The 23,920-nt window shown below is 38.8% G+C and overlaps 2 protein-coding genes across 4 annotated transcripts in view; both read left to right on the top strand.

Moving 5' to 3' along the window:
- apoba (apolipoprotein Ba) overlaps positions 1–13,178 on the top strand; it is a 29,233-nt gene extending 16,055 nt beyond the window's left edge. The window contains exons 20-30 of one of the 3 annotated variants that reach the window (XM_027278721.1): positions 190–400; positions 541–713; positions 811–986; positions 1,582–1,703; positions 1,870–2,243; positions 2,536–10,113; positions 10,240–10,351; positions 10,709–10,762; positions 11,094–11,126; positions 11,447–11,633; positions 11,771–13,178. In XM_027278721.1, coding sequence (XP_027134522.1) covers positions 190–400; positions 541–713; positions 811–986; positions 1,582–1,703; positions 1,870–2,243; positions 2,536–10,113; positions 10,240–10,351; positions 10,709–10,762; positions 11,094–11,126; positions 11,447–11,633; positions 11,771–12,952 — 10,202 coding nt within the window. In that variant the 3' untranslated portion in view covers positions 12,953–13,178. Of the gene's footprint in view, positions 1–189; positions 401–540; positions 714–810; positions 987–1,581; positions 1,704–1,869; positions 2,244–2,535; positions 10,114–10,239; positions 10,388–10,444; positions 10,636–10,708; positions 10,763–11,093; positions 11,127–11,446; positions 11,634–11,770 lie in introns of those variants that run through there. The other 2 variants (XM_027278722.1, XM_027278723.1) reach the window with 2 other exon arrangements.
- A 4,979-nt stretch (positions 13,179–18,157) lies between these two features.
- Positions 18,158–23,822, top strand: ldah (lipid droplet associated hydrolase). The gene is made up of 7 exons (XM_019266785.2): positions 18,158–18,235; positions 19,686–19,842; positions 20,515–20,649; positions 20,942–21,111; positions 21,337–21,577; positions 22,734–22,816; positions 22,909–23,822. The coding sequence occupies exons 2-7, from the start codon at positions 19,704–19,706 to the stop codon at positions 23,095–23,097; spliced, it is 957 nt and encodes a 318-aa protein (XP_019122330.1). The 5' UTR covers positions 18,158–18,235; positions 19,686–19,703; the 3' UTR covers positions 23,098–23,822.
- The last annotated feature ends 98 nt before the right edge of the window (positions 23,823–23,920 follow it).

Here is a 23,920-nt window from a genome sequence, read left to right as displayed (position 1 = left end):
TTGAACTGCATTGGTTTCAAAATGAATGAATGTGTTCCACAAGATCAGGTCCATCTGTCTTTTCTAATATATAATAATGGTATATTAAGACTATGTATCACTTGTGGCATTTATAAGGGTATCTGTCTTGATATGTCTTGAAACCATGTCCCTGAATTGACCAATGAGTTTATTTTTTGCTGTTACTAGGTGACGATTCATCAGAGGTGACCATATCTCTGAAGTACAACTTCAATAAGAACACTCTCACCTCTGAGGTTGTCATTCCTAATTATGATGTGGAAGCTGGTATCAAAGTGGCTGTAACTGACAGTGATGCCAAAGGAAAGAAGATGAGAGGTATCACCATTGATGTCACCAACAGGAACATCCCACAACTGACTCTTATTGGACGCACAAGGTGCATAACTCTATACACAAATCTTCAATGCTTCCTCTCCCTAGCAATTGATAATACAGTTTCATGTGGGAGTTGTTAAAAACAGTTGATGATTGATTGATTTTGTCTTATTAACCTACACATACTTGTTTTAAATGTAGACTTGACATGATGAAGGATGCCATGCTGCAACTCCAGATGGTCATTCCCTCTCTGAAAGCTGATGTCTCTGTCACTGCAACTCTGAAGAAGGATGAAGATGTGCTCATGGACTTAAAGACAATCGTCAACATCTCTGAGTCTTCCTACCAACAGAAAGCTTCCCTCAAATACGGTAACTGAAAGAAATTACACAAATCCTCAAACAGAACACAAAGATGACATTCATTCATTTGTATATTTGCATGTGCATTTGGATTTTCTCTTTACAGATGATGAAAAAGTTGAACTAGAACTGAAATCAGACATGAATTCAGACATCCAGAAATTGATCCCAAATATAGAGGATCACCACAGGCAGTTGCAACAGTTCATCGATCATATGTTGGACCAGCAAGTGGCAAAGACTGATATGAAGCTGCGTCACATTGTTACCAAAGGAATTGAGGTAGCATTTAACATTCATCACTTGGAAGCAATTATTACCCTATTCAGGGAGTGTTTGTAATCCAACTGGTCTTTCTGTTTGTCAAGATTTTTCAAGAATATTGCTGACAAGTTAGGTCATGGGCCACAGACGTATTGATTTTTAGTTTGTGGTGTGGATACTGCAACATAGAACATATAAGGCTTTTAATGCAGACTTTTAAACATATTGTGTAGTATTTCCAAAACCTTGTGAACACACTTTTTGTGTAAAATTGCCATAATTCAAAACATTGTGCAGTTTCCACCAAATCTAGCTGACACGCCTCAACTATGGAATTTTGACTGGATTTTGACAAAAGTTTGATGCAACATCCCAATATGCCCATAACTAGTGGCCATGAAAAATGAAAAAATTCAAAAAGTCATATTGTTTAAAAAGTATAGATAGGCTACAAATATCAACAAGAATCTCTATTACTGTGTACTTTAATATCTAGGTGCAAGGTAAAACTTACTGAACATTGTCTGTTAGTAAATTAACAAATTCAGAGGACTGCAGCTTTTGCAGAGATATATATTTCAATGTGAAATGTATTTTTCATGTCACCCTGAAGGCAGGTCATATATGGCTAGACAAACTGACAGCACGCTTCCCCTATCTTGCAAATCTGCGAAGCAAGAGGAGCGTCTCAGATCTCACCTTGCCAGCCCTGCCTGAGAAGCTGTTTCTGCAGTCGTAAGTGTTTATTATAGTTTGAAAACACTTCAAGTTTTCAAATTTTACTGGGAATAAACTGTAACTAATTTGTTCTCTCTCCATTTAAAGTTATGTGTTTATTTTCAGATGCAAAGTGTAAAAATGGAGTAATAATGATTATGCTTCTTTTTTTTTCCCTGAACAGTGACAGCTTGTTCCGATACCAGTTCAACAAGGAAAAGATGGCCTTTTCACTTCCTCTTCCACATGGAGGCAAAAAGTTAAAAGAACTGAACATCCCAACCACGGTGTCTATTCCTCTCATAGATTTACCAGCGATAGGCCTACATATTCCTGCCAAGAACTATCCACTACCATCATTTACCATACCGCCCTCTTTGGATTTAACTGTACCCCTTCTTGGTCTGGCTGAAGCATCCACCAAGATCAGCAGCAACTTCTACAATTGGGAAGGCTCAATTTCAGGGGGCAACAACACTATTGATGTCCCAAGCTACATTGCACAGTATAAAGCCATGGCCCAATCACCTTTCAACCTACTGTCATACAAGCTTGAAGGTAAATGTCTTCTTTAAACATAATAATGGTGTGTGTGGTGGTGGGGGCCACTTTCTCTTACTTAGAGAAAGTGGCGTGACTGCTAACATTTTTAAGACTTAAGACTGCGCATATTTTTGATAAACTGAGCTTGTTTTTGAAAGGAGAACACAGTTATTGAAAGATCTTTTAATAATGTGTGATGACAAATGTTTTGATGTAAACACACATATTCATCAAAGCTAATTTTCCATAACTGTCTGTGCTATTATGAAAACTGATAATGGTATCATTTTTTCCCATGTTTTTCAAGGAATTGCGATGATGTCAGGAAGAGCTGACGATAATCTCAAGTATCATTTGAATAGTTCCTTCAGCCATAGCCTCATTGATGCAAGCATCAGCGTCTTAGAAATGTTAAGAGTAACAAACAAACTGAATGCAAAAGCCAACTATAAGATTGAAGCCTCTAGTCCATTAGGCCTACAAGCTTCACTCTTCTACTCTGCTCAGTCAACTTCCACTCTAAATTCCGACGAAGTCTCAGGAGATGGCACTGTGGATGGATTACTTGAAATAGGTTCATTCAGCACCAATGCTTCCTACATCCACAGCTACAACCTTCGTCCACTAGATAGAGAAGGTAGAGGAGAGTCCACCCTACACTTCAACTCGCCATTCCTCCAAGTTCACAACATGATTCATGGAGTCTACGCAAACTCTGAGTTGAACATTGTGTCCAAAACCAATGCCCAAAATGACATCCTGAAGCATGTAGCAGAGATCAAGTATAAAGATGCTCAACTGACCATAAAGTGCAACGCTATTGCCACACCTATGGGTAAATCACTTAATAACAAAGTTGAGCTGGGTGTGTCCAGCAATATGGCCATCCTCAGGATTGAGTCACAGGCGGATGATGACACAAACAGGGCATACTCACTTATAACAGGATCTCTGGATTCAAATGGGCTTAAGGTAAACTCTGAAGCTTCCCTCTCCTTAGACTCAGGTCCACGTGGAATGCACAAAGCTTCTGTTATGATTGGCAGGAATGGTCTGATCACAAGTGGAACTAACAGCATTCAGTGCATCTCTGTAACAATGGAGAATATCTTTAATGGTGCCATAGACAACAGTGGAGCAGCCCTGTCCTCCACAATCAAAGCAATGGCTGAGGAAAGCAGAGGAGAGCTGAATATTGAGGGGAAAATCACAGCTGAAGAAGCCTCTTTGTATGGTGTCCTCAAGGGCCATGCATATGATGCATCTACAAGAAACAACATGAATATTGTGCTGAACCGAAGAGCTCTGACTTTTACCAGCGATACCATGGGAACACTGAAGCATATAAGTACAGAAAATAGCCATACTCTGAAAGTCACTCTGTGGACCCTAGCCCTCCGCTCCAAGACTAACAACATCATCTGTGAAGATATTTATTACAAGCAAGACATCAAGGTTGATATGAAGCCATTTGTTATGTCATTTGATATGACAAATGACCTCAAGCTTTATGATGTCGGTTTGAACAATGAAGGTCACATGAAGCTTGAGCCAATTAAAGTGGATCTGAGTGGAAGTATGAGCGGAACTTATGGAGATGATCACAACATTAAAAATATCTATGAACTTAAATATGATGATCTAGCTGGTGCAATGAAATACAGCATGTCTGGAAATGTAATGGATGCTCAACTAAGTCACAACTGCGATCTTGAATTTGCTGGACTTTCCTCAAAGTCAAACTGTGAAGCACGAATAAATTCTGAGCCTCTACGTTTTGACAGCACCATTCGCACCATGGCACTGCCTTTCAGCCTTACTGTTGATGCTCTTGTCAATAGTGATGGAGAAATTGATCTATACGGGAAGCACACTGGACAGCTGTACAGCAAGTTGTTGGTTAAAGTTGAGCCCTTAGCTCTTGCCTACTCACATGACAGCAGGGTATCAACCACACACATGCTTCCAAGTGGGGAGTCTTCCACTAATTTAGACAACAAATTTGATGGTCTCTTGACACCAAGTCATCAATCTCTGACATTGAAAGTAAAATCTAAACTAAACAACAATGCTTTTGACCAGGACATCAGTGCTTACAATAATCCCGAACAGATTGGATTTGAGTTTTTAGGAGTAATGTTAACAGACATGTTCAGTAAATTGAACAAAAACAAGAGATCACTCCCTGATATGCAAGAATTCATTATGGCTGGTACCCTCAAGTATGACAAGAACAGTGACTGTCATATCATTAACATCCCATTCATTGAGAGTTTTCCTGCTGCTTTTGAGCAGCTCAAGAACACACTCATACAAGCCTTAGAGTCACTGCAACAATCCATCGACAATTTGGATATTAATCAGCTAATTACTGACTTTAGAGCCAAGTTAGATCAGTTACCAATGCAAGTGCGTGACTTCATGCGAGAAATTGACTTTGAAAACAAAATTAATCAAGTAAAAGCAAAACTTGATTATTTGATTGATGAGTTTGCTATAACCATGGATGACTTAGAGGATGTGATGAACAACTTGCGAATGAACTTAGAACATATGGTGATGGACATTGCTACCAAAATTAGAGATCTAATCCATACAGTAAAAGACTATGTCAAGACCGGAAACCTTGCAGACAAGATAACAGACATGTTTTCAAAGATTGAAAATCAGCTTCAGGTTTTTGATAAGAAGTATGAAATTAAGCATTCACTCATCAAAGCACTTAATGCCATTGAGGACATCATCAGACAGATTGATTTACACAAGCTTGCAACAAGCAGTGCTGCGTGGTTGCGAGAGCTTGATTCTAAATATTTAATCTTGGAGAAAATCAAAGACAAACTGTCTGAAATGAAACAGGCCATCGAGATTTTTGATGTCAGCATGTTTTTACAAGATGTAAAAGATTACCTTTTCGCAAGTGATTTGGCAATGTATGTTGAGCAGATATCATATAAAGTTCCTTCTTCAGAAATAGCAAGAGTGATTGAATCAATGAATGATGTAATTGTCAACTGGATTGATGAATATGAAATCCCCCACAAACTCAATGCAGTGTACACTTACATCAGGGATCTTCTTGTAAAATATAATCTTGATGATAGATTCAAACAATTAATGGACCAGATAGTGATTCTCATCAGAGAATTCAAAATTGATGAGACTGTGCAGTCAATGGTAGATGCTCTGAAATCTATCAACTTCGAATTTGGTTATCATACAATTATGGAGTTTTTGCACAATGTAACAAGCAAGCTCAGAGCAATTGACTTTAAGGAAAGCATTGATGACCTTAATGAACACATTTCTTCAACGCTTAAGTCAATGAAGGAGTTTGATTACACTGCATTTGTTGAGCAGACGAACAAGAAGATTACTGAGCTAACAAACTATATCAATGAGCAGATTAAAACATATGAGATTGTGCAAAAAATCGAGGCAGTCAGGGAATTTTTCAGAGAGATCCAAACTTCTGTTTACACATATTTGGATGGACTTAAAAATACAAAGGTTGCAGATGCTCTAAAGAAACTAAAAAGTGTGATTGACACTACATTTTACAATGACATCAAGATGAAAATGAAGGACATTCTTGAGGACATGAAACAAAGGATCTTTGACATGGATATCAGAGACGAAATATACATTTACCTCCAAAGAGTAAGTGAGTCCTACAGTAATATCGTTGCCTACATTTCTGCACAGTTAAATCAACTGATGGAGAAGATAGCAAATGTGGCAAATGACAGCAAAATCATAAGACAGATTAAGCAAGCTGTAGCTGGAGTTCTGGACACACTGAAAACAGCTGAGATTAAAGTTTCCACTTTTACCGTACCTCTCACTGACCTTGTCATTCCAGCATTTACAATCAACCTGAACAAACTACAGGAGATCAGCGTCCCAGCTCAAATTTCAGTCCCTGAGTTCACCATCCTTAACTCCTACAAAATTCCTGCCTTGACCATAGACTTTGATGAGATCAAAGCTAAAATCGTTGCAATCATAAATGACATTATAGAATTTGAGATCCAAATGCCTGACCCTGAGGACGTTTTTGGAGACCTAAAAGTCCTCTACCTAACAGAGCTACCTGATCTCACCTTCCCAGAAATAACACTTTCAGAAATAAAGTTCCCAGTCATCAGCATTCCCACATTAAATCTGAAGAACTTTGAAATCACAATGCTTCCTATACCAGAAATCAATTTGCCTAAGGTTCCCAGTGACATTTGTATCCCAGTTTTTGGCAAACTCCATGGAGAATTTAGAGTGAACTCCCCATATTACATTCTAGTTACTACTGGAAAGATTGAGAACTCAACATCCATACCAAATAACCCACAGTTTACAGCCGCTATTACATCTAATGCCAAATCCCCCTTTGAGCCACTCGAATACACCTTTGAAGCCACTGCTCAGTTGGAAACTCCCAGAATGAAGAAGTTGCTTTTCACAGAAACAATGAAAGCTTCACACATGGCCTTCTCCACTGATCATAAAGGCTCCTTGACACTCACTGGCATGTCAGCTGAGGCTTCTGCTAAGACAACTGCCAAGGCCACAACCCAAATGTACACAGCAGACCTAGTCAACAATATGGCACTTACATTGAAGAGTGGAATCTCTGCAACAATAGACACAACCTATGACCACAACATGGACATACCATCAATTGAAACTTCAAGTCAAGCATCACTGAAACAAAATATAGCAGCTACAGTGGAACCTGGCAGAATTACCGTGACTGGTGAAACTACTGGTAATGGAAAGTGGTCAATTCAAGACTACTCTGATGAAGGGACACACAAAAGCAATGCAGAATTCAACATCAACTTTAGCACTGCCAAGTTAACTTTTACAGGAGAAACCGATTGTAAGTCCTTGAAATCGACGCAATCACTGACTGCTGAATCTGTGATCTTCAGCCATGTCACTGTTGAAGTAAAATGTGAATCTGAACTTCCATCTGTCAGGAAGAGTGTTATGCTTTTAAATGGAGAAGCTAATATTGGAGAACTGAAAGTTGCTCTGACAGGCTCTCATGATGTTGAATTAACTGGAAGTCTGCTTGGATCCATGAGCAACTCATTGGAATTCATAGCCCATCCATTTGAAATTGTGCTTGATGTTAAGAATAAAGTAAACTCAAAGATTTTCTTCCCTCTGAAGCTCACTGGTAAGGTGGATCTCCAGCACGATTATGGTGTCATACTAAACTCTGAGAGGCAGTATGCTTGTTGGTTTGCTTTGGCAAGATTCAACCAATACAAGTACAATCACAACATCACAGCAGAAAACAATGAGATGGACATCTTCATTCACTCATCAGCTAACGGAGAGGCTAATCTTGACTTCTTGACTGTTCCTCTCTCTATCCCAGTAATAAACATACCTTATCTCGAAATTAAAACACCTGAGGTCAGAGATCTCTCACTGTGGGAACATGCTGGATTCAAAACCTTCCTTACCACTCCTCAACAGACATTTGATATGTACCTGAAGCTTCATTACTACAAGAACCCTGAAGCACACAGCTTTGAGTTATACCTTGAGCCAGTCTACAATGCAGTCAGTGACAATGCCAACATCTTTCAGGCTCAATTTGAACAATTTAGAGACAAAGTAGTTGCATTTCTTAAAGATTCATACAACCAAGCAAAATCACAGTATATCAAACACAAAATTGACACTTCTAGTCTGCCTCCGAGAATCTTTACTGTCCCTGGATATAAAATTCCAGTGCTGGATATTGAAGTTTCTGCTTTCAGAGCTGAGATGCCAGCATTTAGCTACTTTGTTCCCAAGGAGGTTAGTACGCCAAGCTTCAAAGTTCCAGCACTGGGTTTCTCTGTACCATCCTATACACTTGTACTACCATCTTTGGAGTTTCCAGTCATCCATGTTCCAGAAACTTTAAGTGAAATAAATTTGCCCACGTTCACACTACCAGCCATTCAAAACAATGTTGTGATTCCAGCCATGGGTAACATAACTTGTGATTTCTCCTTCAAATCCACTATGATTACCTTAAGTGCTAATGCTGGCCTTTACAACCAGTCTGACATTGTTGCTCGGTTTGGCGCTGCCTCAACATCTGTATTTGACGTTTTGAATGGAAAAATTGATGGCACCACCAGTTTGACAAGAAAGAGAGGGATAAAACTGGCCACTATAGTGTCCCTGGAGCATAACAATGTGAAAGCAAACCATGACTTTGCTGTTAGTCTCACTAAAAGGAGCATGGAAGCTTCTGTAGCCAACACTGCAAAAATCAATCTCCCCTTTTTCAATCTAGAATTGAATCAGGAACTTACTGGAAATACCAAGACCAAGCCAAATGTCGCATCCAAGAAGAAATTGAAATACATGTTTAACATTCCTCTAATTGAATCTGCAGGCAAAGGAAACCTTGATATGAACTGGGCACTGGAAGCACTTTCCTCATATGTGTCACTGGAGACCTCTACCCAAGGGAAGTCAGACATAACGATAATGGACAGTTGTAACTTTGCTGGTGATCTAGAAAATGAGGCCAGTTTCTATCTTAATGCCAATAGCCTGCGTTCAACTGTCAGGACTGCCTTCAACTCAAACATTGACAAACAGGAGAAACAAAAGCGAAGCTCAAACAACAACATCTTCCAGTTTGACTTGAATAAGAACTTAGCTCTTGAGGTCTCCTTGCGTCGTTTGTTTGCAACAGTCGATTACACAAGCAATAACAATGTCAATTTTGCATCTTTCAACACAAATGGAAAGCATATACTTAAAGGAGAACTGGACTTTGTTCCTTTAACAAGCTTAGCAACTACATTGAACATTGATGCAAGTCAGCCAAGTAGTTTGGGTCATGCTGGACTCATTGAAAGTGTCAGTCTTTCCCTCGGCTCAGCAAAGCAGTCATTCACCTGGAGTGGTAAAGAACAGCTGGCATCCCTCATCCATGCTTGTGACTATATTGTGTCCAATGATGAATCTGAAGTACGCATGGACTTGACTGAATCTCTGGAAGGACACCTAACTTTCCTGAAGTCAGTCAAGCTTCCTGTATATCAGAGGACCCTCTGGGATGTGCTCAAGTTTGATCAGGTCACAAATAAAGACAACTTGCAATTCCTTAACATTTCCTCCAGCATTGTATACACAAAGAGTATGGAAGGCCAGGAGTATAAAATACCATTTAAACTATTTGAAACTGGTGTCACATTTAGCATCCCTGGAATTGAAATTGCTGTGCCCTCTTGGGTAAGAGAAATTCCAGACTCCATAAGGAACATAGATAAGCGAATTGAAAGCCCTGATGTCCCTGATCATTTCACTGTTCCTCCTGTAATCGCAGTTCCAGCTTTTGATGTGCCATTTACCAACTTACATGTAGAACCCTTTACAATTGATCCTAAGAATCTTAACATCCCTAAGGTGATCACCACAACAGCCTTTGAAATCATGTTGCCTGGGTTGCCAACAATATCAGTGCCCAGTTACAATGTTAAAACAGAGTATCTACAGGGGAGAATGTCATTCCTTTCATTCATGATGCCACAGTATGAAATCAGAGTCTCACCTTTCACACTACCAAAATCCTTTACCATTGGAGATCACACAATCAGCCTGGAAGAAATCACAACCCAGTTTTCAAACTTTGAACTTCCAACCATCGTCATTCCAGAGCAAAAAATTGATATCCCTGAAATTGCCCTACATTTACCGTCAAGTGTGTTCATCCCTGATTTTGGAGCCCTCAGTGCTTCTTTGAAGGTTTCCTCCCCTATTTACACTGTGTCAACAACTACCAACCTGGAGAAAAAGGATTCTAGCCTTGTAACTTCACTGAATTCCATCTGTACTTCTACCATGATCTTCTTAGAATACGACCTCTCTGGTAAGTCTGGCACACGCACTACTTGATTTAATAAGACAGTTCTGTGTGAATAATATAATATGATATAAAACTGCAACATATATACATAATTTTATATATGATTTTATTTTACTCCTGTTCCTTTAGCCAGTGCAATACTTGGATTTGAAAATGGAGTAATGAATCTAAATGGGAAGGGCAATTTGATTCACAATGATGTAAACGTTGACTGGCAACATGTTATGGCACAAAACCTGAGGTAAGTCAGAGCAGAGCATATTTTATGTTTCGTCAAGTACTTATGAGATGAGTTATGAGATAAAAGGTCAAACACTATGTGTCCATCCAAGAAGCATTTACCATGGATTGAAATCAGGCATATTCTATCCAGATGTTGAAAAAGTGTAAATGCATCTATTAATCTCTTGAAGACAAAGGCGATAATCATCCTAAGTGAAACTGCATCAGTAAGCTGTGGATCAGTGTGTATGATTTGGGGCCTTTATTTTCAGAATAAGGCAGACATGTAATATAATATTCATAACTATGTTTTCATTCATGTGTGATCATCTGAAAATAAGAATCTTTTTATTTTTGTTATTTAAAAATGAAATAGTGACTCTACACATGGTCCGTCCTTAAAGTGTTGTTTCTCCTTTACACTAAGAAGGTGAGGGTGATGTGAGGATATCATCAACGTAGATAAGTACAATTAAAGTGTATTAAATTGTATCTGGATTTAATTTGGATATGAGATCCTTGAAGTGACTATTGAAATGGTATACTAGAGACATTTTACCTTAGGTTTGAAATGATTGGTTCCTGGGTTAGCAGAGTTGTCAGAGAAGATCTGAGGAACAAATGCACATGATAATCTTTATCATGAATAGGAGGTCTAGTTAGCTAAGCTAATGTTTGTATATAATGCTGCCCTTGGTTAAACAAGATAAATAGACTTACTCTAATATCAATATCACTTTTTTCTTTATTTTTTTTCTCAGGATAAAGCGCCAAACACCTCTGGCTGATTCCACGTAAGTGTTTTATATGTTTATATATACACAGACATGCAAGAAGTATATAGACACCTTCATTCAAATTAAAGGTATTTGGGGCAGTGTTTAGCTCAGTCGGTAGAGCAGCTGCCCTATACGCGAAGCCTCTCTTCGGGAAGTTTCCTGTCGATCTTCAGCTGTCCTATCAATAAAGGCAAAAGGCCAAAAAAAAAAAAAAAGGTGTCTATTTACTGTCTGTGTAGTATATATATATAGATAATTAAACAGTTCTTCCAAATGGGTGGGCCAAAGATGCACTAGAAAATACCTCTACTAACAACTGTTTCTCTGTTTTAAAGGGAGTCTCGTCATACTCTTAATGTTGACGTCGCCAGCCAAACATTTTTTGATGCAAACTTCCGCTTTGCTTCCCGCAAAGATGGCATCACTGCATCTGTGTCTTCCCCATCATCTGGTTTCCTGGGAGTGCATCTTCAGCGGAGGTCTATGTCACAGTTGTATGGAAAACTGTTTAGTCGCTACCTGGTAAGCCAATCTTTAAGCTCTTTGCATATTGTTTTCAACAGCAACAGTTTTTTAATCTACTGATAGATTCATGTCATTTGTTGTGAAAAGTGAAATTTTCCACAATTATTCTTCTGAATATCTTCTCTCAATTTCAGACTGCCCCTGAAAAAGATATAGATGTTTTCATTGCCAAAGCCACACTTAAAAACTCTCAGAAGTTGATCTTACAGACATCATGGAATTGGGAGTTCCTACATGATGTGATTGAGGGCACCAAGGACAGGATTCCTGCTATGACTGATGCTGTGTACAAGTTCATTAACAAGTATCACACCACCCACTTTGGTTTTGATCTCAACCGTGGCAGCCTGAAGTTGAAAAACACAGTTTCCAGTGTCATAGAGAGAGCCTATCATGAGGTTCCTATGTCTTTTAATACACTGCAGAATTCAATCAGACAGCTTATTGATCAAGGAAAAGACATGTACATGAAGGCATCTGACAGTTTGATGTCCATGAGACTGCAGAATGTTATAGACCAGTTGGGTCGCAAAATTGGACAAGTCTTGGAATGGACTGAAGACAAGATTTATGCCTTGCTAAATGCAGTAAGACAGCTTTTGAGGGACACAAAGTTTACAGTACCCGGATCTGAAGAGGAGCTCTCGAGCTTGGAGATGTTTCAGATAGCTCGTCGGTCTGTATCAAGAGACACTGACAGGGCAATCCAAAGGTTTACGAGTGTCATAGAGAAGATTTCTAGATACATCAGGGAAATAGAGTTCACCATACCTGGAACTGATGTTGTTGTTAATGGAATCAAGATCATAGATAATGTGAACTCTTTAACAAGTTATGCATATGAGCAGCTAAAAATTGTAGTGCGCAAGGGAACCCGTTTCGTTCGTAAAACAGTTGATGACCTAATCCAGGTCATTGGTGAAAAAGGTGAGAATTTCCTCACCTACCTACAAGAAGAAAACATGGAAATTGCTTCACAAATTGATGCTATCCATGCAGAGGTTCTGAAGTCTTCAAAGCAACATATTGATGAGGCAAAGAAAATTTTGGCTGAGTATAAAGACCTTGCCAAACTGCAGATTGAAGAGGCTTATAATTTAAATATGACACGTGTAAACCTTGACACTGTTGAGTTGATCAATATTTTCCAGTCACATCTTTATGGAGGACTTAATGAAGCTGTAGATCTAATGAGAAGGAATTCCCAGAGCACAGCACCATATTTTAAAGCGACCAACAAAAAGATCGACATTGAAATTCCTTTACCCTTCCTTTGGAAGTCTTTCAGTGAATGGCCAAAGCCATCCAGGCACTGAGTTGTGCCTCTCTTGTTAAAGTGGTTTCATTATGGCTGACCTGTGTGGAAAAAGTACTAAAAACTTATTTGATGCAGATAAAAATTGATTTAAGGTGTTTTAACTTAGATGATATACATACAAGTTATATGACATTTCTTTAAATTTCACGATTTATATAAATTACCTACTGATGTTTCACATGTAATTTAGATGATTGTGTTCAATTAAACAATGTTAAATACCACTTTTTGTGTTTGTCATACTGTCTCAACAATTTCTTGTTAAATCAATACACCAGAAACATTAGGATATCTTTCATATCTAAAAGTATCAGTAGCGGAGTAGTGGAGATATTGTAATATTGTAATTACTCAACCTTTTGCAGTTCCTTTTTTCAGTGTTTTCTTAATATTTAATTTAAACTCATTATAAAGTAGTTAAAACTAGGTCCACCTTGATTAGTTACAACTAGAAAACTCTACTTGCATACTATTGCATCGGTGTTAACAATCTAATTATGTACCAAGCTAATAACTAGACAACCAACACAGAACCAGAAATTTTACTTTATATATTTTAGTTGCATTTTGCTAATTATGCATATAGTGTGTACTACTTACATGGACTACTAATGATGTAGTTTTTCATTGTGGTACTGGGATTTTAATCCAGTTGTTCACAACCCTTTTGCTTAAGGGACCCCTTTTCTATCAATGAGGAAACTGACTAAGAGCAGCATTTTCTGGATGTTTCATATTACATTCAATGCATAACAATAACAGCACAGATGACAAACTGTTCAAGTAACCCAAACTAAAAGTGTATTTGTTAAATAATAATCTAACCTTAGCCTAATCTAATCTTTTGAAAGATTTCTTATGACCAGTAAAATTAAGGACTCTTAACCCCCTGTGAAGCTTTGGTGACCCCTGCTCGGGGCCAAGATGGCTATATTGGGAGGCAGCGTCCAAGTATATAACCACTGCTGACAAAAGGGACCATTAAACATGTTCTGCTTTATTACCTGATCTAGCTTTATATTCTTTTATTCAACTCAAATTCACATGTAAATAAAGATAGCAAAGCTCTTGTGAAAAAAAAGGGTAGACTAAAGCTTTTGATTATTACATCTGTCCTTTTTACATTTGTTATGCATAGATTGTTTCACATTATATTATACTATTATTATTATTAGTAGTATTTTCAAATCTATTCAGTGTACTACACATTTTCATTTCCTATCCAAAAGCAGAACAATATATGGTGCAGCTGTGAATTCACCGTCGCCCAATGAATCTGCAGTGTTTGCAGAACAATCTGACGGAAAAAGCTGACCTCTTTCTGAACTCCTCTGGTGATACTGTGATATTGTATCCTCCACAGCACTGCATCACACAGAAGATGAATTCACTCAGCGGACATATTTATGAATGTGTTTGCAAAGTCATAGTGAAACAATCCCTCTGATTTATTCATGTATTCTGCCAAGACACGCAGGAAGTCATGTTCTCTCCATCTGTTTTCAACCAAAGAAGGTTTGCACCTTAGCAATATGTAGTTAGTATGAAGACTCACAGGAGTGAAAGGACGGAAATTATGGATGTCTTCTGTGTGTTCTGCCTCATTTTTCCGCACATCATCATGAGTCAATGGGAAAGCAAACCACTTATTTTATTAACTCAATCACACAGTTGTGTTCTTTGTCCTGTCAGGTATGGACAGTCATCACTGAGATGCTGTCATGACTAAGCCGAAACAAAACAATAGACATATTGTCCAAAATATGTCTACACCTCACATAAAACAATGGGCCTCATGTAAGAATCACTTGTACAGACGGAGAAGTGGCAGGTTTCAGTGATTTAAGAGAATTTGTGACATTGACCACATTAGTCTTTGTTGTATCTTTGACTCATGGTTAAATTGTAATGCCTCACTGACTTTTTTCTGTATTTTATTTGCATATTTTGCCATGATAATGTACAGAGTTCGGTATATTTGTAGTAAAGTTTTCTCCCTCCTGCTGCCTAATACTAATACAATCAGAATGACTGCAGTCATTTTCACTGTTGAGTTTTTGGCTTTATTGTATGAACCTGGTTAATATGAATTTCAAACAAATTGGCTTTATTTATACTGAATGCATAAACCTGGCTATTGTGTAGTGGAAGTATATTGAGTTTATTAATACTATTACATAAATCTTATTACTTGCTTCACATTCAGTTTATTTGTTAATTTATATTAAACCTATGTAATTCAAATAGATGGAAATTTTCCTGTATTATGGCCAAAACAATTTACTAATGTAATGTACTAATGAGATGTAAAGTGAAAAAAAAGAGAGAATATTAACACCCATTTAAAAAAACAAAACAAAACATTTATTCATTAATTTTTCAGATAGCGACTGCAGAGAAGATCATTCTTTACACTGGTAGATGTTCACTCACAGATTTTCACTTCATTTGAGAAAAAATGGCTTTCAAGACTCAGTAATAGACACAGATTACTCAAATTTGCAGTTTGCACTATGTAAATGTTGTAATAATAATTATAAAGTCTGCGTAATTATAATCAATCATAACAGGACACTCTCCATATAAAGCAGGTCTAAACTGTACTCCTTATAATATTATTTACAACGACCCAACAATTCCTACCATGAGCAAGCACAAAACGAGCAGTACCAAGCCCATTGGTGGACAGCCATTTGCTTGAGTTAAAGAAAGAACAGAACATGGGATTACTACAAGCACACTGTACTTAAGTATAGTAAATGTAGTTAATTTCCACTGCTGCTCTTGAAACTTGATCAGGCTTCTGTAGCAATCTAAGGTTGTTGGTTGTTCAATGCTCATCAACAGCTCACATTCATCAGGTTAAGAATATGAAAATATTGTTGCATGAGTTACAAACCTGATAGAACTGAAATGGTTTGTTGGAAGCAGATTTTGGTCTCCAGTTGCACTTATGTAATAATCATTTTATTTGTATCAAACTTTTCAAACAAAGACCACAAGGTGTTTTCCAGTGTGCGATCAACATTACTGCTTCTCAGGCATCGCCATTAACAAATCAAGCATGTCTTCATCAAATTATCATTGTCTTTATTAAATCATGTTAAATTTGGGAGAAAGTTTATCAATTTTTCATCATTTCATGAAATCCATCCCTCGTGACAGCCTCTGGGCTTCATTAATGAAACACTTTCATTGACATCTTCTTGTCAACAAGGCAGTGGTGAATGTGTGCAGAGCAACACAATGGAAAAAAAGCAACCTCTTTCTGAACTCTGATAATGACACTGTGATATTGTACACTCCACTGCTCTGTGTAATACACAGACAGGTGGCAAATTAAATGAAAAACCTTGAATGAGTGAGTAGGGAAACATTACAAATTCAGAGGACACAAGGGCTGACTGAACACTTTGATGAGAATGATCTCAACCCAGCTATGGGAGATTTTAGACCATCATATTAGACAGGACTCTCCACCACCACCACCAAAAAAAACAAATGAGGGAATATCTTTTGGAAGTATGGTGTTCATCCCTCCAGTAAACTTGTAAAATCAATGCTACGGTCGGTACCTTAAAGCTGTTTTTGTGGCACATCGTGGTCCAACACCTCACTAACATACTTTACTACTGGGTTACAGTTCACACTGTTGTTAATTTTGACTCACTCCTGCATGCACTGTCGTGCTGTTGGAAACACTTGCTAGCACACCAAACATGTATTAATCCCCAGCTGAAAATAGTCCCTAACAAATACACTGCCCCAAACCTATGTACCTGTAGGCTGGGGAAAAAATAAAACTCAAAGAGGGAACCTTTGGTCCTTGTGATTCTTTTTGATTTGTTCACAATAAGGAAAATATAGAAAAATCCTTTCTCAATCTGTTAAATTCTGTTAAACTCTTATTAAAATAGATATTCTATGCTTACATGAACAGATTTTTAATATGTAGGCTACTTCCACCCCTTTAGCAGGCTTCAGGGCTTCACCTTCAGGCTGAATCCCATTAGTCAAAATGTCATGTTTTTTTTCCCCTCCCTCTAATCCTTGGTGAGGATCCCGTCTTTGTCGCTGGCTTTTGCACCTGCAGAAGTTCACCATCTGACCTAACTTTCACTCTTTCACAAACAGAAACCAGCCTCTGCTGCGCAGGAACAGTGCACAATTCTTTCACTAAAGGTCAGTGAAGTAGCTCAAATGAGACTAAGTCATTTTCAATTATGTACCACAGACACCCAAGGAGCACAGGTTTCTAACCAATTACTATATTTCCTGTACTGACTGGCCTTAATAGCTAATTTCATGTTAATGGTTAATGACTTAAATTTTATGGCATGTATTGTCTTGGAGTCAAGGATTCTTTATAAGATAGAGAATATCCCCTCATTATTTACACAAACATCCATCAATCCATTCATCACGGTCATGGTGGGGCTGAAGCCTATCCCAGCTGACTTTGGACGAGAGGCGGGGACAAGTCACCAGTTCTGTGAAAAGAGAAATGTATTAGAAAGATATTAGGCTTAGATTACAATGTAACCTATGAAACATTTTAAATTTAAACATGTATGTAATATTTGGTAAACTAATACAAAAAAAAAAACATAGTATAATAAGTATAATAGTATATTTTCATGGTCCACCTGCCACAGACCTTTGGAGAGCCCTGGATTCTGCTTTGAGAATCCCAGCATATTTTCCTGTATTATAACTGTAATCATGGTGTAATAGTAATGTGATCAATGTCAGTATTTTAGTTTATATTTATTTATTTTTAATTGTATTTGTTTAATTATGAAATTACATTACATTTAGTTTATTCAATGACAGTATAAAGAATGGACAGAGCATGAGCGACATCACCTCCCGGCTAATCTAGAATGGTCAAAGATGTGGAAACATGTTTATTTCTGCTGTGAAGTTGGACATTTGAACATGGGGACTTATGGAGGTTGCAATCTTCTGTAGCCTCAAGTGGCCGTTTGAGAAATTACAGTTTTTGACACTTCTACATTGACTTCATCTCCCAGCCACAGAGGTTGCTCCTCATGTAATAGGAGTGTAATCATAGTCAGTTTATACTTGTGTTATTTTATTAAATCACTTTTCTATAACATGCACGTTCATCAAATACAGGCTGGTGCCCTTTAACAAAAAGAAAGGCATTACGGGACTGACCAATCAGAATCCAGCAGTGTGCGAAGCCGGAAGTCATCACACAGAAAACAGGAGACTCCAATGAATGGCGAGGAGCAGCGTGATGTGATTTCATCCAGAGGTAAATGAAATGATGAAATGATGAAACGATGAAACGATGAAATGATGAAGTGATGAAATGATGAAGTGACTGCATGTCATGTTTGTCACAAAGCGTCTGAAGACCAGCTGCGAGCGTTCAAGCTGACGTCACTCCAAGGCTCGCGCATTCAGCGCTGTGACCAAACATGACGTCTTAACATGTTATAACTGTTCAGTACTAATATGACCTTATGACATTATGATAAAAAAACTATTATGTTATTCGGCGTCGAAACAGTAAACAGTAACAGTAATTGCATCGGTTATTCTGAAGTGACAGCTCTTCTGAAGTTGGTTGTTTGTCTTCTTTCACCTGATGTCTGTTCACTACGTTGAACTGCAAACTTTTGAGTGTGTTGAAGTTTTTCTGAATGTGAGAGCAGCACAAACACAGCACGGCACGGCACGGCACGGCACTAACCTCTGACGCGGATAAAGTGCATTTACCTTTGGACCTGCTGATAGTGCAGTCAACAACTAACACACTGCTAATAACTGGATGGACACGCACACACACAGTTCACAGACTGTAGAGTTTAGATGTCTCTCATTTATCATGCCGAGGTGCTTTAAATATTTACTGACTGTTCATCCTCTTAATGAATATATTAACTCATGTTCCTGTTTGATTAATGAGAGTGAAGACCAAAGCATGATGATAATTTGCACACAGGATAATGTAACATAAGCAGCATGAGAGAGCAAAATTATATAAAATTCTATTTTATATTGGACTACTCAATTTTAGCATTGATGTTTCAGAGCATCCTAACCATGGTAACACTACACCAATGCAGTGACCGTCTGAGCGGTAACCATGGTAACACTACACCAATGCAGTGACCGTCCGAGCGGTAACCATGGTAACACTAAACCATTGCAGTGACTGTCTGAGCGGTAATCATGGTATCGCTACACCTTTGCAGTGACCGTCATAATGATACACCGTCGTCCATCGTAGCTACATCTTTGTGGTAACCATGGTAACGCTACACCATTGCAGTGACCGTCTTAGTGGTAACCATGGTAACACTACACCTTTGCAGTGACCATCCTAACGCTACAACTGAGAGGTAACCATGGTAATGCTACACCTTTTGCGTTGACCGTCTGAGTGGTAACCATGGTAACGCTACACCTTTGCAGTGGAACAGAACATGTTCTCTTTTGTTGGAAAAAACTTCCTAAACTGAGTGTCTAAATGATCACAGAGCACAAAACTGTGACAGAAACAGACGCCGTTGATATTAGATGACTCTGAGCAGCAGCATGAATAAACTAACGTACAATACAATAATAATTAACCGATAACTGATAATGCAGACAGGACACTGCCATGCAGCAGGAATCTAAATCTGCATGTTAAAGTGGTGTGGTGTGACTGTGTGTCCCAGGGTTCATAAAGTGTGCCTATTCATTGTTTCCCTCAGTTCCTTAGAGTTGATGAGATGGACGACATGGTGAGAGCCCGGAGGGATGAACCACAGACAGACTTTGTGTACTGCTCTGGAGCCATCACAGAGGTTCTGAAGTTTGGCTCCTGTCAGTTACACTCTGGACACATGGTGCTTTTTCTCATCCTTCCAGGTGAGTCTGACCACTGCACTCCTCCTTTAATACTTACTGGGCTTACATGCTGCATGTTTCTAAATAAAATCACCACAAGCTAACTAACACAGAGAAACCTCAGGTTTAGGTCGCATTCCTACAGCGTGAGAGAAGAGGTTGGCACAGACACAATGCACAAAGAGTTGTTGGTCGAAGTCTGTAAAAGCCCAACAGCAGAATTTGGCCTCATGATGGATCAACCCCCCTGATATCATTACGACAGATTAACAACATTAGCAGCAACAACAACATAAGCTAAGGTCGATTGCATCGTGATAAACATTACGGTATGTAATAATCATCTGATGTGGGGATAGTGGGGGTCGCAAATCACCGGTACCGTTGTTTTGGGGAGTCACGGCTGAAAGGTTTGGGAATCCCTGGTCTAGTCCTATAGCAGCATAACTAAGGGATGACCTGAGCCAGCCTTAACTATAAGCTCTATCAAAAAGGAAAGTCTTAAAGACTACTCTTAATAAGAATAACAATAATAATAATAATGATATACCCTTCTTTGACAGTGTCAAAGTTGGTAAGGTAGTTGATGGTCCTTCTGGCATCACAGGAAAAGTCAGTTAAAGCTTCACAGCTCTTTCCCCAACTTCTGTCATGTTGTGGGTGTACACTGATCTCCTGCTGTCTTCCACACAGGTAACCCAGGTGTGGTGGGCTTCTACAGAACCTTCATGCAGACACTTCACAGTATGTTTGGATACCGTCACCCAGTGTGGGCTGTGAGCCACGCTGGCCACTGTGTACCTCCAGACTCCATGGATATGGTAGAAGGTACGATCACACACAAGTTCTGCACACTTCAGGACTCCCGCACTGTCCTGAGTACAGCAGAAGAGAGAGGATGAGCAATTATGCTCAATAAAACACCAGCAATATCAGATAATGTTGAAAAACAAGGTCCTCTGGTGCTGTGGATTATATTTACAGCACAGCTGAACATGTTATCTAGAATATATAGGTACACACACACGCACATAAAGTCTGACTTAAGTCCTGTGGACTTAGAGTCCACACACACACACAGATACAGTGAGTTCAGATGTCTGACTCTTTCCCCACACAGACGCATCTTCAGCAGCAGAGGGCGATGTGTTTGGGCTGAACGGGCAGATCGAACACAAGCTGGCCTTCATCAGGAAACATGTTCCCAGAGAAACCAGCCTGGTCTTGGTGGGACACTCTATTGGCTGTTACATTATTCTGGAAGTGATGAAGAGAGACCCTGAACTCAAGGTTAGTCATGCTGTTGCACAATATTTCTCTGCGAGGGGGAAACACAGTCACATTTTTAAGAGGGATCCTCTCTCTGTCTGGTTGTCATGGTAAAAGAAAGCATATTAAATGACAGCAAAACTCCCCGGGGGTTTCCATAATTTATAACATCTTATCTCAGAGTGAATCTTTTACCTCCTATGATGCTCAAAGTGTCCTTAGTAACCTCTTTGTTTTTGAGTACAGGTTACAAAGGCCATCATGCTGTTTCCCACCATCGAGCGCATGGCTCAGACTCCTCAGGGGAAGGTCATGACCCCCGTGCTGTGTCACATGCGATACGTGGCCTACCTTCCTCTCTTCCTGCTCTCTCTGCTGCCAGAGGGACTCAAAACCAGCCTCATCAAACTGGTGTTTGGTGGCATCCGCTCTCTGGACCACAGTGTAGTCCAGCCCACTGTGGGTCTGCTCAATGGAGACTGTGCAGGTCGGTTATGCTTTGTTCTTCCCTCCTGTGATACTGAGTCTGTTAAGGCAAACAATGCCCCATGTATACAGAGTACTGAGAAGTTAATTCTTCGTGGCGTGGTCAGCTGGCTGTTTGTCTAAATGATTAAGAGGTGAAGATGCTAGATTTACAGCAAAATGGCTTTTCATGGATTTAGCTCCTGATATATGGAGGCCTCGATCATAGAGAGCACTTTTTAGCAGCCTGAGGTGGCTTTTTGTATTTTGGTTTCACGTTTCTCTGCTCTGTGCATCTCACTGAGTTGAAAAAACTCATTGCATTTTGATATAAGAGTGATGACAAAGTGGTAAAATAACAATTACGGAAGACAAACTAGTATTACCTGTTGCAGGAGACCCACAGCTATATGATTTCAACAATCCTAGTTGCCAAGATTGGAACATAAAAAACCTGCAGACAATTGAGTGCGCTGCTGTCTTTCTCTCTGCCCGGCATGTTTGAGAGCAGCTTCTCACACTCCATCAAGACCAAGTGCCCTCCACCTGTACATTTGTATACTGTTTAGTATGGAAAGCCAGCCAGTTCAAGTACACAGGACTTTCAACGTGTCATTAACGAGTTGTTTTGTTGTGTTGTTAGCCCATTGTTAATGCATCATTAACATGTAAAGAACGTGTTAACAACGTGTGATTCGGATATTAATTTCACATAATTCTGAGCCACTTCTCAAGTTAAAGTGGTGTAACAGATTTTCATTGGATGATGCTATGTATCATGCTAACGATCCTCTGATTTCTTTAAATAAGAATAAAATGTCTTTAAATTCGAAATAACAAAGTGAAGGGGCCCCAGTACTGAACCTTGGGGCACCCCTGTGGCGAAGTGGTGAGATGTGGACAACAGTCCAAGCCAGGATTCATTGAATGAGCGCCCAACCAGGAAAGGGCCAAGCCAAAGATGCCTGTGTTTGAGAGTATAGAGAGAAAGATACGATGGTTAGCTGTGTGAAAGGCAGCTGTATATAAGTGTATTCTCTTATCCAGACACCAGGCAGCCGCTGCAATGATCCAATGTTTTTTTTCATTAGCTACTTTATCTACTCTGTGTGTCAGTTAACATTTCTATTACATTTTAATTAAAGAAGTGACCAGTGTAACTCTGTTTGTGTTTGTAGCCAATGCAATGTACATGGGGGGTCAGGAGATGAGGACAGTTCTGGAAAGAGACAACACAACCATCAGGAAAAATCTTGACAAGGTAAGAAAAGGCCCACTCATATTATAATACTGTAACATGTTTGCTTGAATCATCAGTGAATGTTTTACTTGTGCATGTGTTCCACTTTTCAGCTAATATTTTATTATGGAGCCACAGACCACTGGTGCCCCGTTCAGTATTACCACGACATCAAACAGGACTTCCCACATGGAGACTTCAGACTGTGTGAAAACGGCTTCCGCCATGCCTTCGTCCTCGACACAGGAAGAGAAGTTGCCAAAATGGTGGTTGAGTGGATCAGTGGAGATTTGAGGACATGAGTTTATTATTTTTTTACTAACCATCTACTACACTCAGTGACAGACCAGGCTGTTTTTATGAGCAGAGAGTTTAAAACATTTCAAGTATTAGTTTCTATTTTTATGGTTAAAATGGTTCACAATAAAAACCTTAAATATGACATGACAGTTGATATAAAGTGGTTTTACAGAATCAAATCGAACTAAGACATATATTTTATAAAATATTTTAATTATACTGTTTGGATTCAGCCGTCTTTCTCCAAAGATGAATTAAAAAAAGCATCAAAGACTCCTCTGTAGCACTTCTCATGCTCACACCTGATGAGTTTGATTATTTAATTAAATTCTTTAATGTCGCCATTTTGCACTTCTGCCAATTTTATTTGACGTGATTCTTTTACCTGTACTAATACTGTAACAATACGTGCATTCCATTTGTGATGACTTGAACAGCGTGTGCAATGTTTTTCTGTGATGCTACCTGTGAATGTGATGAGAAAGTTACATTCAACGTAAGCTCCACTCACTACGCACAGTGAATGGAGCTTACACGGTTCACAAAGCAGGAATCAAGAAACGATTCAATTAGTTTCATTCCAAACTCACCAGTGGACACATATTGATCTACCTTTGGTGATGCACTGCACTAACCTTTGACACTGTTTCTTTGCAGACATTGTAATAACTGATCTGCTGAATAAGTTATGATGAGGTTAAATAAACAAAAGAAAAAAATATATATATTGTGTGATTGTGTGACATATGTAGTTTCTTAAATGTGAGGTGAAGTTAAATATTCATGACTGAATCAATAACAGCCAGAGTTAAAGTTTTTAAAGCA

Source organism: Larimichthys crocea, chromosome V (genome assembly GCF_000972845.2).
Source record: "Larimichthys crocea isolate SSNF chromosome V, L_crocea_2.0, whole genome shotgun sequence".
Classification (NCBI taxonomy): domain Eukaryota; kingdom Metazoa; phylum Chordata; class Actinopteri; family Sciaenidae; genus Larimichthys; species Larimichthys crocea.
Note: the sequence above shows the minus strand (reverse complement) of the source record. Positions and strands in the feature narration are given on the sequence as shown.